The sequence below is a fragment of the Rhinatrema bivittatum genome, chromosome 15, assembly GCF_901001135.1.
Source record: "Rhinatrema bivittatum chromosome 15, aRhiBiv1.1, whole genome shotgun sequence".
Classification (NCBI taxonomy): domain Eukaryota; kingdom Metazoa; phylum Chordata; class Amphibia; order Gymnophiona; family Rhinatrematidae; genus Rhinatrema; species Rhinatrema bivittatum.
In genome coordinates, this window is record NC_042629.1 from 36,334,269 (window position 1) to 36,348,648 (window position 14,380).

At 46.1% G+C, this 14,380-nt stretch overlaps 1 protein-coding gene across 1 annotated transcript in view; it reads left to right on the forward strand.

The window, feature by feature from the left end:
- CASQ2 (calsequestrin 2) overlaps nt 1–14,380 on the forward strand; it is a 51,632-nt gene that overhangs the window by 12,772 nt on the left and 24,480 nt on the right. The window contains exons 2-7 of the mRNA XM_029577836.1: nt 4,129–4,213; nt 5,142–5,242; nt 6,684–6,795; nt 7,510–7,583; nt 7,844–7,974; nt 11,051–11,096. Of these exons, the coding sequence (XP_029433696.1) occupies nt 4,129–4,213; nt 5,142–5,242; nt 6,684–6,795; nt 7,510–7,583; nt 7,844–7,974; nt 11,051–11,096 (549 nt within the window). The remainder of the gene's footprint in view (nt 1–4,128; nt 4,214–5,141; nt 5,243–6,683; nt 6,796–7,509; nt 7,584–7,843; nt 7,975–11,050; nt 11,097–14,380) is intronic.

Sequence of the window (14,380 nt, forward strand, 5' to 3'; positions counted from 1 at the left end):
ACGCTGGTACTGGTTCATAAAAAGCTGGTATGAATTTATTCTAGCTACCAGCATAGCAGCTTGGAAGATTTTTCGACCAAGATTGTCCAAGAACCTATTATCCTTTCCAGGAGGTATGGAGGCGTGTTGCTTTAATCTTTTGGCCTTCTTTTGGGCCGACTCGACCACCACTGACTGATGCGGTAGTTGAGTTTTTTGGAACCCCGGGATGGGTTGTACTAGGTAAGTGGCATCCGCCCGCTTATTAACAGCTGCCACCGACCCAGGGTGTTCCCATATCCTGTACATAAGTTCTTGTAAAACTTCATGAACAGGAATAGCAAGAATTTCCTTGGGAGGGTCTACGAATTGAAGCACCTCCAAGGTTTTTTGTCTGCTGTCCACTTCAGAGATGAGAGAAAAGGGAATTGTTTGAGACATCTCCTTAATAAAGTTGGAGAAAGAGAGATCCTCCGGTGGTGACTTTCTTCTATCTTCTGGGGGAGAAGGCTCAGAAAGGAGGTCTTCATCCGAGGAGAATTCTTCGTCACTATCATCCAGAGGGAGCTCCAACGGCCTAGTAGGCTTAGTTGGCATTTCAGAAAGTGGAGTCTGAGGTCTGAGGGGTGGTGGGACACCCGAAGGACCTGGTATTGGCTCTTGACTGTCATCTACATCTATAGGATGTGGTAGAGATGAGAAGCAATGTATTAGTGAGTCCAGCTTGTCCATCAATGGTTGAAAAATGGACTCTTGAGAAGGCATCGAAGGTGCCATCGGGATCGATGGCCGTGGTGGAATCGATGGTACTCGGGGAATCGGCAATGCTGAATCCGGTGGCTGCGGCCTAGGTAGAACCGGCAATGGAATCGGCGCCATCGAGGAGAGCGGTGATTTCCTTGGCATCGGTAGTGAAGGAATCGGTGATGGAACCGGAGATCCTCCTATGACCGGTGTCGATGGCAGAACCGGAGTGGCAGGCCGTGGCATCGCCTCGATAAAGGCATCCTTAACCGCTTGACGTATGTAACTGTCAAGTTCCGCCCGCATGGATGATGTGAACAGAGCACCCATGGGGGGAGGCGGTGGTGGCGACAGTAGTACGACCTCAGGGCCCTGAGGAGGTACGATTCCTTCCGCCGGAATCGGCGAGGGTTGGCCTGTCGGTGGCTCGGAAGCCTTACTTTGGAGCCGGGCTTTCTTACTCGGTGCCCCGTCTTCCGCCGATGGCTCGCCGGGTATCGGAGCGATGGTTGCTGGTTGCGGCCTGCGATGCCGATGGCGATGTTTATCTTTTTCGCGCCCTTTTTCGCTACTCGATGTGGACGCTCTGGACGATGGTGAGGGGGAGGAAAAAGGAGCATCTCCCGAGTCACCGGAGTGACGTTTCTTCAAGACCACTTTCCTAATCGCCCCAGCCGGAGACGATTGTGTGGAAGTAGATGGAGCAGTAATCAGTTGAATTTTGAATAATTGCTCCATCTTGTCCATCCGTAGACGTCGACCTTTCGAGGTCATCGTAGCGCATAAGGGACAATTTTTTACATCATGACCTTCACCAAGGCAAAGTACACAGTCTTGGTGAGGGTCTGTAATAGACATATTTCTCGCGCATTTCGGACATTTTTTAAAACCTGTAGCCATTTTGTGGCCGGGCAGCCGTCGACGGCCTAAGGCTCAGGTAAATTTTGTTTTTAGTCAAAAAACGGCACGGAACCGCGAGAACGGGAAAAACTCACCGCGATGATCAAACTAAGGGAGACCCTCTGCGTTTGAAGTTTTTTAAAGCTTTCCGTAAGGAAAATATGTGGAGAATCCCACAGGACTCCTGATAACCGCGAGGCTAATTGCTTCGCGGAAAAAAGAAGACTAAAGGGAGACCCCTGTGGCAGGGAATATCATGACATGCTGGGCATGCTCAGTAGGCACTCTGGTGCCAGTCAAAAGTTTCATAGAAACTTTTACAGAAGTTTTCCGTACATAGGGCTCCATTACCGATGTCACCCATATGTGAGGACTAGCATCCTGCTTGTCCTGGGATAAAAAGAATGCGTAACCTGATCATTCTGAAATTCTGGATTTCATCCATTCGTCTGTTCTGAATATCAAGCATAAAAATAGGACACAGTGAATAGAATTAGAAACAGTCTCACTTCAATCTAATGCAAGACTTCAGGGCAAAGCCGTGCCCAGCCTGGTGCAAGAGAAACTCTTCCTGCAGGTGTCACATGGACATTGCTGCCAGTTCAACTCTGGTCTGTGGGATGCCCAGAGGGCGTCACGAGTGGTATGCATCCCTCCAGATCTCCAGCGCCAGAATGACCTGCGAGGGCTGTCAGACCCACGCTGGACCTTCTGGAGGACTGTCGCTGGAGACCTGCCGAGTCTGATGGACACTGGAGAGGCACCGCATTGATTCTCAGGTGGCTGCAGATGCCAGCAAAACAAAATGTAGCATCCGTGGGACAAAAGTGCTGGGGATTCCAAGCAAAATGCTGATGTCCAGGAAAGAGCCATGTGGGAACCATGTTTGAAAAACAGAAGTCTATTGGCTGGGTGCACAACTGGTTATGTTTCCTCTTTGAGATCACCCTAAATGATGCACACCTAGTAAGATGTGGTCAGAGACGGGAAGGACCATCTTCATGGTTATTTACCCTTGCAAAGAGCAAGTTACCCAGGTAGCCTGGCTGTCTGAAATTACCCTCAGTCTGCCTAAAAGTACATGCAGGGATCCACAGCGCGCGTACTTTTAGCTGGATTGAGGGGAGGCGCTCCCCTAGGCGTGTTTCAGGCAGGAGTGGAAAGTATTGCACGTAGCCCGTATTTTCACATCTGTGTGTATTTATCTTCCGTAGATATTTAACCCGCATGAAAAGCAGGTGCAAAGGTCCCTGGGTCCTTTGCACCCATGGCAATCTTTGAAAGGGAAAATATGGGGGTGCTTTCCCTTTGAAAATGAGGTTCAAGATCCGTAGATATGAAGGGCTCAATGGACTCTGCACCTAGGTGGACGGTTTGGCTACAGAATTCCCATGTAGTTTCTCCTTGAAAGTAAGCAGGCTGAAAGCACCCATGTATGTTGCACGTGCTGTTCCTGTGGGTGGTGGGGAGGGAGGGTAAAACAGCGCGTGTACTTCTGAAAATGGCATGCACTCGTGCTGTTTTAATCCGCCGACTTAAACATGCCCCTCCTCCCCCCCAGGGACACCGCTTCATAACCCAGCTAGGGAACCCCACAGGTACTTTTTACTGCTGTGAGGAGGCAGTTTTCTGACATGGCAGTCTACCCAGTTAAATCACTATCTGCCCAGGTAAATGGCTTTGATAAATGCCCTAAAAAATGTACTTTGAGTCCAGGTAAGGATCAGAGGGCAAGTTAGCTGTTTTCTTTAAATAAAGCATACCTACTACCCGGTTAATGTGCTTCAAGCCATCTGTAGGAGCACTGCCGTCTGCAGGATGGGGAAGGGGGGGTTAGATCTCTCTGAACTTGTCTTTAGCTTGTCTCGTTGCAAGGTCATTGCACAGAGTGTCTCTTGGTACTAAGTGTGGTGTGCTCTGGAAATTACAGCGAGACCCTAGACTCATTTTACATCACGGACCCCTAAGAGTCTTTCAGAGGACCACCCATCCACAGTAAAAAGGGAAAAGGTCACCTAAAAATTAAACGCTTTCTATTTCATCCACCAGGTTAGCCAGTGATGGCCTACAAGTAAAAAGCTTTGGTATCCTCATTGTAGTATAAGCACGCCCCTACTTAAAAGCATTGACCTTTCATGAAAACCATTTTTAAGATGCCATAGGATTTGGAAAATAGGCTTCACCCATATTTTGATTTCTATTTTGTTCTATGTATGTGCTGTATTTCCCCAAATTCGCAAGATTTCAAGGTCAGCTTCTGCCACCTTTAAGAGGTCAGCACAAGAGCTTAGTATGCTCTGGGTTACAGAGAGTCAATAGTCCTGGGGAGGGGGTCACATGCTCTGGGTTACAGAGAATCATTAGTCCAGGGGGTGGGGTCTCACGCTCTGGGTTATAGTCATTGGTCCTGGGGGTACACGCTGTAGCAGTGCTGGGTTGTATTTAATCAGAGTAAAGTGATATTTTTTTGTCTCTAGTTTTTAAATTCTTTTAATCTTCTCTTAGCTTGCTGCCCAGGTTTTGGAAAGCAAAGGCATTGGGTTTGCACTGCTAGAATCCAAAAAAGATGTCAAGCTTGCAAAAAAACTTGGTAAGTGTGTTTCATATAAAACAACTGGCTGAATCTGAATAATTTTAATACTCTTAGAATTTAGGTATTAAAATCACTGTCCTAGCATTGGCTTCCCTAAACAGCTCAGCCAACTTACCAAAAGCCTGCTGTACAGAGCCCTCTGCTTTGCTTGTACGAAGACCCATTCACAACTCTTCCAATGCATCTCAGTCCTGCCCTGCAGCACGCCTGATATTCCAGTATGGAGACCCAGACATGACTCTTGTCAATAATGTACCTGTCTTGAGCCAACATTTCAGCACTAAGACTCTGCCAATGCACCTCAGTTCTAATGAGTAACACCTACTTTCATTATTACTGAGCCCCATGCAAAACTCAGCCAACATACCTCAGGGCCGGTCCAAGAGTGTTTGGCGCCCTAGGTGAACCTACGATCATGCCCCTCCGTTCCCCAGTCTACCTGTTGGAGGACATTGCAGCACAGTGCTCCCTCCTATTGACAGTAGTGTCTTTGGCACAGCGCCCTTCTGGGCCTCTGGTAGGATTTTGCTGCCTCCCAAAAGAAATATTTTGGCACTGGAGGGGACCGCCTAATCTGCTAAATGGAAGCACTGGCCCTGGAAGACTGGTATTATTTCAGCCCGTGACTCGGGTACATCTCTGTTATAGCAAACTCCTCCTAGTCTGTGGCAGAACTTGCTAGAGTATTCATGCTCTACCAGTTAGCTCGGACATGTCCTGCAGTATCCCCTGATCCCTGCTATTAAAACCTGGGCTGGGCCCTGCACAGCCACCCTCAGAAAGGATAATCCGTGGGATCACTCCAGGGCACTGCATGAGCGGGTATGGTGTTACCTTTAACTAGGCCGGAGGCTGCTGCACAGGGAAAACTGTGAACTGTGTCTGACCTCCTGTAGACCCTGAGGACTTTCTCTCTTTTACCCAGGCTGCACAGAAGAAGGGAGCATCTATATCTTTAAGGAGGAGAATGTGATCGAATTTGACGGGGAGCTTTCAGCTGATGTCTTGGTGGAATTCCTCCTGGATGTAAGCACCAAACAGAACGGCTCTGATCTAAACTGTGAGGGAAATGTCAAGAGCTTTGTTAACCCAGCCCTTGTGTGCACTCAGGAATGTTACATTAATAGCGTCCAGGGTCAGGGACTTTCAGGGCCTATTTTAACAGCGTATTAACATGCCTCCTCTTGCCTGCAATCTCTCCATGACAGCCAGATGCTGCCAGTTCCTTATCAAGGGGCTCTGGCCCTCTCAGCTCAGTCAGACATTCTTTGTTTTTCAAAAGTAATTTACAAGGGCCTCCTTGGAGCCTCGTTCAGCCCCCCCCCCCCCCCCCTCATTGCTCCAAACCTCATAACTTGTCTCTCTCTAGCAAAATGCATCTCAGAGGGTGAAGCTTGGTGCTCCTGGGAATCTACCAGCACCCCATGTCCCGGGATGGCCTGGGAATGAAGTTCTCCACAGATCATCCATACACTGCCAGCTTTCCAGGGGTGCCCTGTGCTGCTCCTTTCATGCCTCTGCAGCATGGAGCAGTAAACAGATAGGGACCTTTTTTCAAACCTTCTCCCCGTGGAGTGGTGGTCCAGTCCGGCACTTATGACCTCACAATCATTCAAATTCTAGAACAGCCAAACGGGCTCAGATTCAAATACTGCCAAGACCTGCAGGATGAGGTAAGGGGCTTCCTGCCTTAGACACCTCTGGCCATCTTTCCTGCCATTTCTAGAAGGCACACAATAATATTACTAAGCCCTCAACATAGCACGCCCATCATTCACTAGCACATCCACATTCAAAATGCCCTAAAATTAAAGCCTCAGTGTTGGCTTCTGTATCTTTCTTAGCAATTTGTTTCATTCGTTGGACTCTGTTTTTCCCTTTCCTGGTGTTGTTTCATGTCCTCCTTTTTTGCATTGTCCTCTTTGCTTACATTATTTTGCAGTTTTGAATTTTTATGACATCACCACTCCTTTTCGGAAATTCTTACCTGAGGTCATGTGTCAAGTGTTGATGTTCTGCACTCACCCATGCTGGCCTCCCAAATAGCTCCACCACGCCCCAAATAACTGATTTCTCAGGAGGCTTCTGGTTATTTGAGACAGATGAGATTATCCTTCCTCCAACACTTATCTTGTACCCAGGAGTTTTCAAGTTCTGATTCTGGGAAGTAAAACAGACTTGCCTGTCTCAATTCAGTGAACTGAAATGTTAAATTAGGATTTTCAGGTGATTATGGTGGCTTAGGTCCATTTGGTAACTTACACTGACCTGGGACATTTGGAACATGAAACCTTTTGGATTTTCAGAGGTCCACATGAGGGCCAGGATAAAGCCAAACTTGACTGGTAATGTAACGGCAAGTCCTGCCTACTCCAGACCAACCCCAGTATACTGCAGTCAATATCACTGAATGAAGAAGTAACTTCTTTTCCTTTCTTTTCTTCTTTTTTTTTTTTTGCGCCGGCAGCTGTTGGACGATCCTGTAGAGATCATCAACAGCAAGCTGGAGCTGCAGGCCTTTGACAGGATCGAAGATGAGATCAAGCTCATTGGCTTCTTCAAAAACAAAGACTCTGAACGTGAGGCCGTTAGAAAGACACTGGAATGCCAACTTTTTTTCACAAATGCTTGCATGTTTCTTCTCTTCAGTCTCTCTGTCGAGATATTGCTTTCTGCTGTCCTGTTGCTAAGTCTTCCAGCAGTTCTTAGGTAGGGTACAACCTGTAGATGCTGTCATTGATCTCATAATGAGCCACAGCCAGCTCGTACAAACTACTTTGCTGTGTTTAAAAAAAAGTAATTATGAAACAGTCCACATAGGCTAACGTCTGTGGGTGCATTTTACCCATGGACTTTAGCCTGAATTTTCAAAGAAGATTGATGCGCATAAATCTGCTTTGAAAATTTGCGAGTGTGCATGGAAACAGTGCCGACAGGCATGCACATACACCTGCTTGAGAGGGTGAACAGTAGAAAAAAACTCTAATATCAACTCTCATAAAAGCAGGGTACTCAGGAGATATTCAGCAGAGAAAAAGATTCATTTCAGCAATGTCCCAGAAGAAGTTTGGGTCCCAGAGAAGTGAATAGTCCATAGAGCACAAGCATCTCAAGTTCATCAGTTTTGGTGAACTTCTATTTCTCTTGACCTCTACTTGATCCAATCTGTCCTCAGTTTACCAAATCCCCCCAAAGGTTGGCTGCTGATGCACTGCTGCTTCTGCTCACGTAATACAAATCAAAGAATGATGATGTTTCCAAAAAATGCTGGTTTTCTGTTTATTTTGCTTTAGATTATAAAGCCTTCGAGGAGGCAGCTGAGCACTTCCAGCCATATATCAATTTCTTTGCCACGTTCGATAAAGGTGTAAGTAAGAGTGAGTGAGATCCATGTGGCTTCCGTCTGTCATCTTTTCTTTCTTCTCCCTTTCCTATCACTACGTTGTAACACTGCTTTCTCCAGCACTTCAAGTAGGATATCAACAAAGCCAGCCATTTTAATTGATCTATTACTTCTGTGTCATCTGGATTAGAATATAGAATTTATTGCATTTCAGAACACTCACAGAGCATTTATCTCCTTTTTTCAAAGATCATACTCATTCTAAGCCACTGTAATTGCAACAGGTTGCCAAGAAGCTAACTTTGAAGCTGAATGAGGTGGATTTCTATGAGGCCTTCATGGATGATCCCGTCACGATCTCAGAAAAACCCTACACTGAAGAGGAACTGGTGGAGTTTGTGAACAAGCATAAGAGGTCAGAGAACCAGGCGCACCATGACCTGGGTGTAGAAACACTGTGAGCTTTAAGGAAGAGAGGATTGAAGGTCTGATTGGTAGTACCCTAACGTATCTATTACACTGCCTTCAGAGATGGTATCTCCACATGGCCAATGAAGGTTTAAAGATACAGAGCTTTGGGAACCATTGATGTTCCTTCCTCAGAAAATGTCCATGGGGTAAATTGTGAGGCGTAGGGCCAGCTTTGTGGGTGTAGTGGGTGCTTGAGCACCCTCAATATACCCTCAATATTTATCAAACTCCTTCACTGAGTCCAGGGAGGGTAACTTGAGATGAGTTTGGCTCACCCAATCATTTTGAAAAGTTGACTCCCATGAGGTGTTTTATATTTCATAAAGCACAAACAGAAGGTCATGTTAACTTGGCAAAAATATTAGTTAAAAGAAAAGCAGCAGTGTACAATGGACTTTCTCAGTTTTGAAAGCTTGAACTTTTAACCGTTTGGTAGTTCTACAAGAATATCATCTCTACCCAATTATTTTACTGGCTTTCTTTTAACGGGTGTTCTTTTTCGGCAGCCTGGTTTATTGATCCCTTCAACCCTCCCAATATTATGACAACTCTAATTTATTTCTTTGAAGGGAGATAAACCAAAAGGAAAGCCATCGTCAAATGTTCATAGCTGGTGTGGATCATTTCAGTACAGTACCAGCTGTAAAATATGAGAAGGGGGCCATCCCTAACTCCTGTCGCTTTCAGCTGCTCATTATCCCCTGCTTCAGATCAGTTACTTGAGGAGGTTTAAGGGTTAACTTGCAGTGCTCTTTAAATTCTCCTGGAAATTTCCCTTTGGAAATGCAAGACATTAAAGACAATATTGGTCCATATTTTAAAAGTGATTTGTGCTAGAAAATAATGTTTTTCTGGTTCATGGCCAGTTGTGAAGCAGGCATCCCAAAATGCAACATTGTGCATTTGCTTTTTCAATTTATGTTTATGCTTGTTGACTATTGGGCTTCTGATAGCTGATATCAACACAACTAACTAGAACGATTTCTAAAACGAGCAAATTACCCTCTTGTGGGAACTTGGGCTTGGATGAAAACAGCACTGATCAAGCACACCAGTGAACAGGCCAAACAGGGTTTAATTAGCAGTTTCAGGCCACAAAAGAAAGGGCGTTGTTGATAGCAGTAGGAACACAAAAATCACAATTTATCTTCAGCTTCCTCACCTTAATAAATAAAAAACGGCAATTACTAATGAGGGGTGAATTTCAAAAGCCTGGCATGCGCCAAAACCGGGAGATGCGCGAGTATGTCCAGCTGGCATGTGCTGCACGGATTTTAAAAGGTGCCTGCATACACGCGTATCTCTCGGTATGTGCACAAATCAGTTGCAAAAAAGGAGCTGGGAGTGCGCATGGCCTGGGTGGGGCATGGGTGGGACACAGGCATTCCAGCACTTTAACATGAAATGTGCGTGTAAGTATTTACACGCAAAGGCGTACGTCAGGGTCTCCTGCTGCGTAACTGTACTACCGCGCTGGATGAGGAGTAAGTAATAAAATAATTTATAGGCTGGTCAGCGGGGTTTTAAGGATTGGTGCTAACAGGGTAAAAAGGAGACTATTTAACTAGGGGGTTAGGGAGTCCTCTCTTACCTGGGCAGACTGGGAATGAACTGGGGAAACTGATAATTGCACTGGTGTGTGCCTACTAAATCCCCCCCCCCTTACGCGGTAGATGCAGCATTTGTGTGGACAAGCGTGTGTCCATATTAAAATTGTGTGCACATGTATGCGTGTGCAGCCTATTTTATGCCCTGCACACATATACGCGTGTATGTTATAAAATGGCCATGTCCATTCGCGCGAGCCGCCATACGCGTGAACATGTGCGCCCGTGCACCGGTATCAAAGTTACCGTCACAGTGAGGGTCTCTCTGTTGGCAAGAGCGTCTGCAACAAGTCAAAAGGCTCTGCAGTCCCTCTGACTTCTAAGCAACAAGTCAAGCTTCTTAATCTTCTCCCTGATCAGGGGAGTGCCTTCCCCTAGAGAGAGTCAGTTACACCCCATGAAGGCTACACTCCTAGTCTGGCCCAGCCAGCTTGCAGCAGGAGAGCTAGAAACCCTGGCCTGAATTCAGACATTTAATTGTCAGTCTGTAACAGCAGGTGTCTCTGTCCTGTTACACCGCTTCATTCCTTCAAGTTACTATTTAGATGTCTGTGATGTGACAGGAGCCCACTGTCACCTAGAAAACAAATTTAAAAGCGTGATCATTAAAATCAAATTTACATTGAACTTAAGATGCTTGCTTCATAATCAGCCGTGGGACAGAAAATAATCTGTCATTGGATAATGTAGGGTCTTCCCAGATCTGTTGTGGTGACCCCACACAGTTGGATTTTCAGGATATTTACAATGAATTTGGCATGAGGTAGACGCGTATACATTAGAGATCCATTATATGCAAATGTATGCCATGCATATTCATTGAGGATCCTGGCTGTGGGGTCACCAGGAAAGGCTAGGCCATCTCTGGGACAATGGCATCCTTCCACTTCCCGGTTATTGTCTGACTGTGGCTTGGGGGTAAAAGTCAAACCTTTCTTGCTTGCGCTGAGATTTTCAGAGTATGCCTGTTGAGTTTATTAGTTAAAAGAATGTTTTTACAAAAAGAAAACCGTGCACCCATTGGCTGCAGTGGAAAACTGAGTCTCTCAGTAAGAGCCTTTGGCTGCTGATAGCAGAAGCAATGCAGACTTCCCAGAGCATAAGGTGGGCTGCTTTTAATATACAGGGCAATAATTAAAGGATTCTCTGCAAGGGAACCGAGGTTTACCAGCAGACAAAGTCCCTTTCAGCATTGCCTTCTCTCCTTTAGTGCAGGGAAAAGTGGTGGGAACAGGACTGCCACAGCAGAGAACACGCAGGGAGTTTATTTTTAACTCCCTGCACGCAATTCCTGGCAGGGAGTTTGCTCATGTAGGCTTTGCAGGTATTTATGTACCTGCAGTACCTGCTAGGCAAGATATTTTCAAAGGGGAACCCCTGCAGGCTTTTTGAAAATCTGTGTCTGTATTGCAGGTCCACTCTGCGGAAGCTACGTCCCCAGGACATGTTTGAGACTTGGGTAAGGAATGAATGAGCGCGCGACAGGGAGCTGAGCCCTCTCTGTACTGGACAATGGTTCACAAGTCCAGTCAACAAGCAGAGATTGGCCTCTACAGCATGACGTCAAGAAGAGTAACGCAAGGTTGCAGTCTCCATGCTGCCCCAGGCTTCTCCCTGTTGCGCGTGCTCTTTTGTTTATAGAGGAGACGTGCAGGAAGAAGGCGAGGCACCGAGGAGGCCATGAGCACGTGTGTCTCTTCCTGTTCTCATGCCGATGTCGAATAAAGGGAAGCCAAGGTCATGGACTACAATGGCTGCAGCCCTAACATTCAGGTCCAGGTTGACCTGGGTGCCCTGGAACTGCAATTGTGGAGGAAGGGGGAAAGAGAGCCAGAAAGGGGAGATTGGAGGGAAATGAAAGGGGGGAGGAGACAGCCAGAGAGAGATTTCAGAGAAGAAAATTTGGAAAGGGATGAGATGAGCTGGATGGGGAAGAAGAGATCTGGAGAGGAAAGATTTAGGAGGAAAGAACTGGGGTGGAGGTGGGAGAGAGAGCTGGAGAGGAGAGATAAGAGGAGACAGCCCAAAAGGGGAAAGTGGCTGTGGAATGGGAGCGTGGGGAAGACCCATTGAGGAGAGATGCAGAGGGAGAGACTTGTGAGATGGGGAAGACACAGATAGAGAGAGAGAGAGAGAGAGAGAGAGAGAGAGTAGATTGTGAGGGAGGAAAGATCCAGAGGATTGTGAAGAGCTGATTTCCAATCTTATCTTGTATCAAGTTCAAGGTACTGAGTATGGTTTATACTGATTCAGAGAGATCGACCGCACTGCTTGTCAAATGTTCTTGTTCATTATCAGCTTGTTAGGTCCTTGCAATCTTCTAAAAAAAAAACCCCCAAAATTATAACTTTTTATATTAGGGTGGATTCAACAAGATGCTCAGCCTTTTCTTATCAAGCAGCAAGGTGATAGAACTCTTTACCTCATGACATCCAGGCAGAAAAGAATTATTCTAAGTTTGCAAGAGTATTAAAGCCTTGCTTTTTTGTCAGGCATTTAAATTATTTTCTTTTGCTACTGACTTCTGTTGATGCTTTTACACCAGCACTCACTAGGCAGCTGCACAACTAGCAAAGTTAAAAAGATAGGAACTGAAAATAAGAGAGTATTTAGCATAGAAGCTGAACGTTACCTACAATTAGAGTGCAAGCTGCTGCGTGCACAACACTTCTCTGGTCCTCTCCCCCTTTATAGCACCCATTCCGTGGTTCCCCCTCATCTGAACTCTTCCCTATGAATCTCCCTCCCTCCATCTCTCCCCTCTTGCTCCATCCATGGTTGTGAATGCAGCACGGAGACTGACGTTGGGTCTGGGGTGTCACTTATCCGTGAAGATGCTCTGAAGGAGTTGCTTACAGTCCTCCCAAGTTGTCCAACTCCACAAGGCAGCCTCCGCAATTACAATGGACAGTATGTTAAGCTCACAGGAAGCTGTGTTGGAAGTGCTTCCTATGACCTTTTCTTAGGGGACGTTGCCACCAGGGGCGGATTGCTCTATTAGGGGATCGGGCTTTCCTCAGTGGGCCACTTGCTCCCATCATGTAATTTTTTTTTTAAACTTCCCGGCCAAAGAGAAGAAGAGGGGCTGCTGCAGCCCAAAGAGAAACCGGCGGGTCCGCAGCAGAGAGCCATGCGGGGCTTAGAGAGAGGCTTGCAAGGCCGCGGCAGAGCCCATCCTGCTGCAGGCGGAAGACAGTCGTGCGGGCCGGAAGAGAGGCCTGCAAGGTTGCGGCCAGAAGGACCGGGAGCAACTGCAGCACAGCCCGCATGGCTAAAGAGAGGATCCGGAGCAGGACGAGAGGATCGGGAGCAGCTGCAGCCCGCGTGGGTGAAAAAAGTGTCTTCCCACAAATGAGAGAGCGAGGAGGCTTCCTGTTGCTGTGGTGATGCAAGAAAATGGTGATGAGACGATGATGCAAGGAAGAGGGATTCAGTTTTGTTAGGAACTGGGGAACCTTTTGGGGAAGGGGGAGTCTCTTCCGAAGGGATGGGCTCCACCTTAACCAGGGTGGAACCAGACTGCTGGCGCTAAGCTTCAAAAAGGAGATAGAGCAGCTTTTAAACTAGAACAAAGGGGAAAGCTGACAGTCGCTCAGCAGCGCATGGTTCGGAGAGAGGTATCTTCAAAGGATACTAATGATGCATTAGAATTAGGGCATCCCGACAGTGAGGTTCCAATAATTAGAAAAGTAGTCCAAGTGCCTGTAACTAAAAACTCACCTGAGCTAAAAAATTCTAACTTATCCCTATCAATTAAAAAGCAGAATGAAAATACAAACAAACAAACTTTGAAATGTTTGTATGCTAATGCCAGACGTCTAAGAGGTAAGATGGGAGAATTAGAATGTATAGCAGTGAATGATGACATAGACTTAATTGGCATCTCAGAGACATGGTGGAAGGAGGATAACCAATGGGACAGTGCTATACCGGGGTACAAATTATATCACAATGACAGAAAGCCTGTGAGGGAGTCAGTTGGACCGTTAGATGATCGAGGGGTTAAAGGGGCACTTAGAGAAGATAAGGCATTGCGGAAAGATAAAATGATTTCTTTGCTTCGGTGTTTACTGAAGAAGATGTTGGGGAGGTACATGTACTGGAGAAAGTTTTCATGGGTAATGATTCAGATGGACTAAACCAAATCACAGTGAACCTAGAAGATGTGGTAGACCTGATTGACAAACTGATGAGTAGTAAATCACCTGGACCGGATGGTATACACCCCAGAGTTCTGAAGGAACTGAAAAATGAAATTTCAGACCTATTAGTAAAAATTTGTAACCTATCATTAAAATCATCCATTGTACCTGAAGACTGGAGGATAGCTAATGTAACCCCAATATTTAAAAAGGGCTCCAGGGGCAATCCGGGAAACTACAGACCGGTTAGCCTGACTTCAGTGCCAGGAAAAATAGTGGAAAGTGTTCTAAACATCAAAATCACAGAATATATAGAAAGACATGGTTTAATGGAAGAAAATCAGCATGGCTTTACCCAAGGCAAGTCTTGCCTCACAAATCTGCTTCACTTTTTTGAAAGAGTTAATAAACATGTGGATAAAGGTGAACCGGTAGATGTAGTGTACTTGGATTTTCAGAAGGCGTTTCACAAAGTTCCTCATGAGAGGCTTTTAGGAAAAGTAAAAAGTCATGGGATAGGTGGCGATGTCCTTTCGTGGATTACAAACTGGCTAAAAGACAGGAAACAGAGAGTAGGATTAAATGGACAATTTTCTCAGTG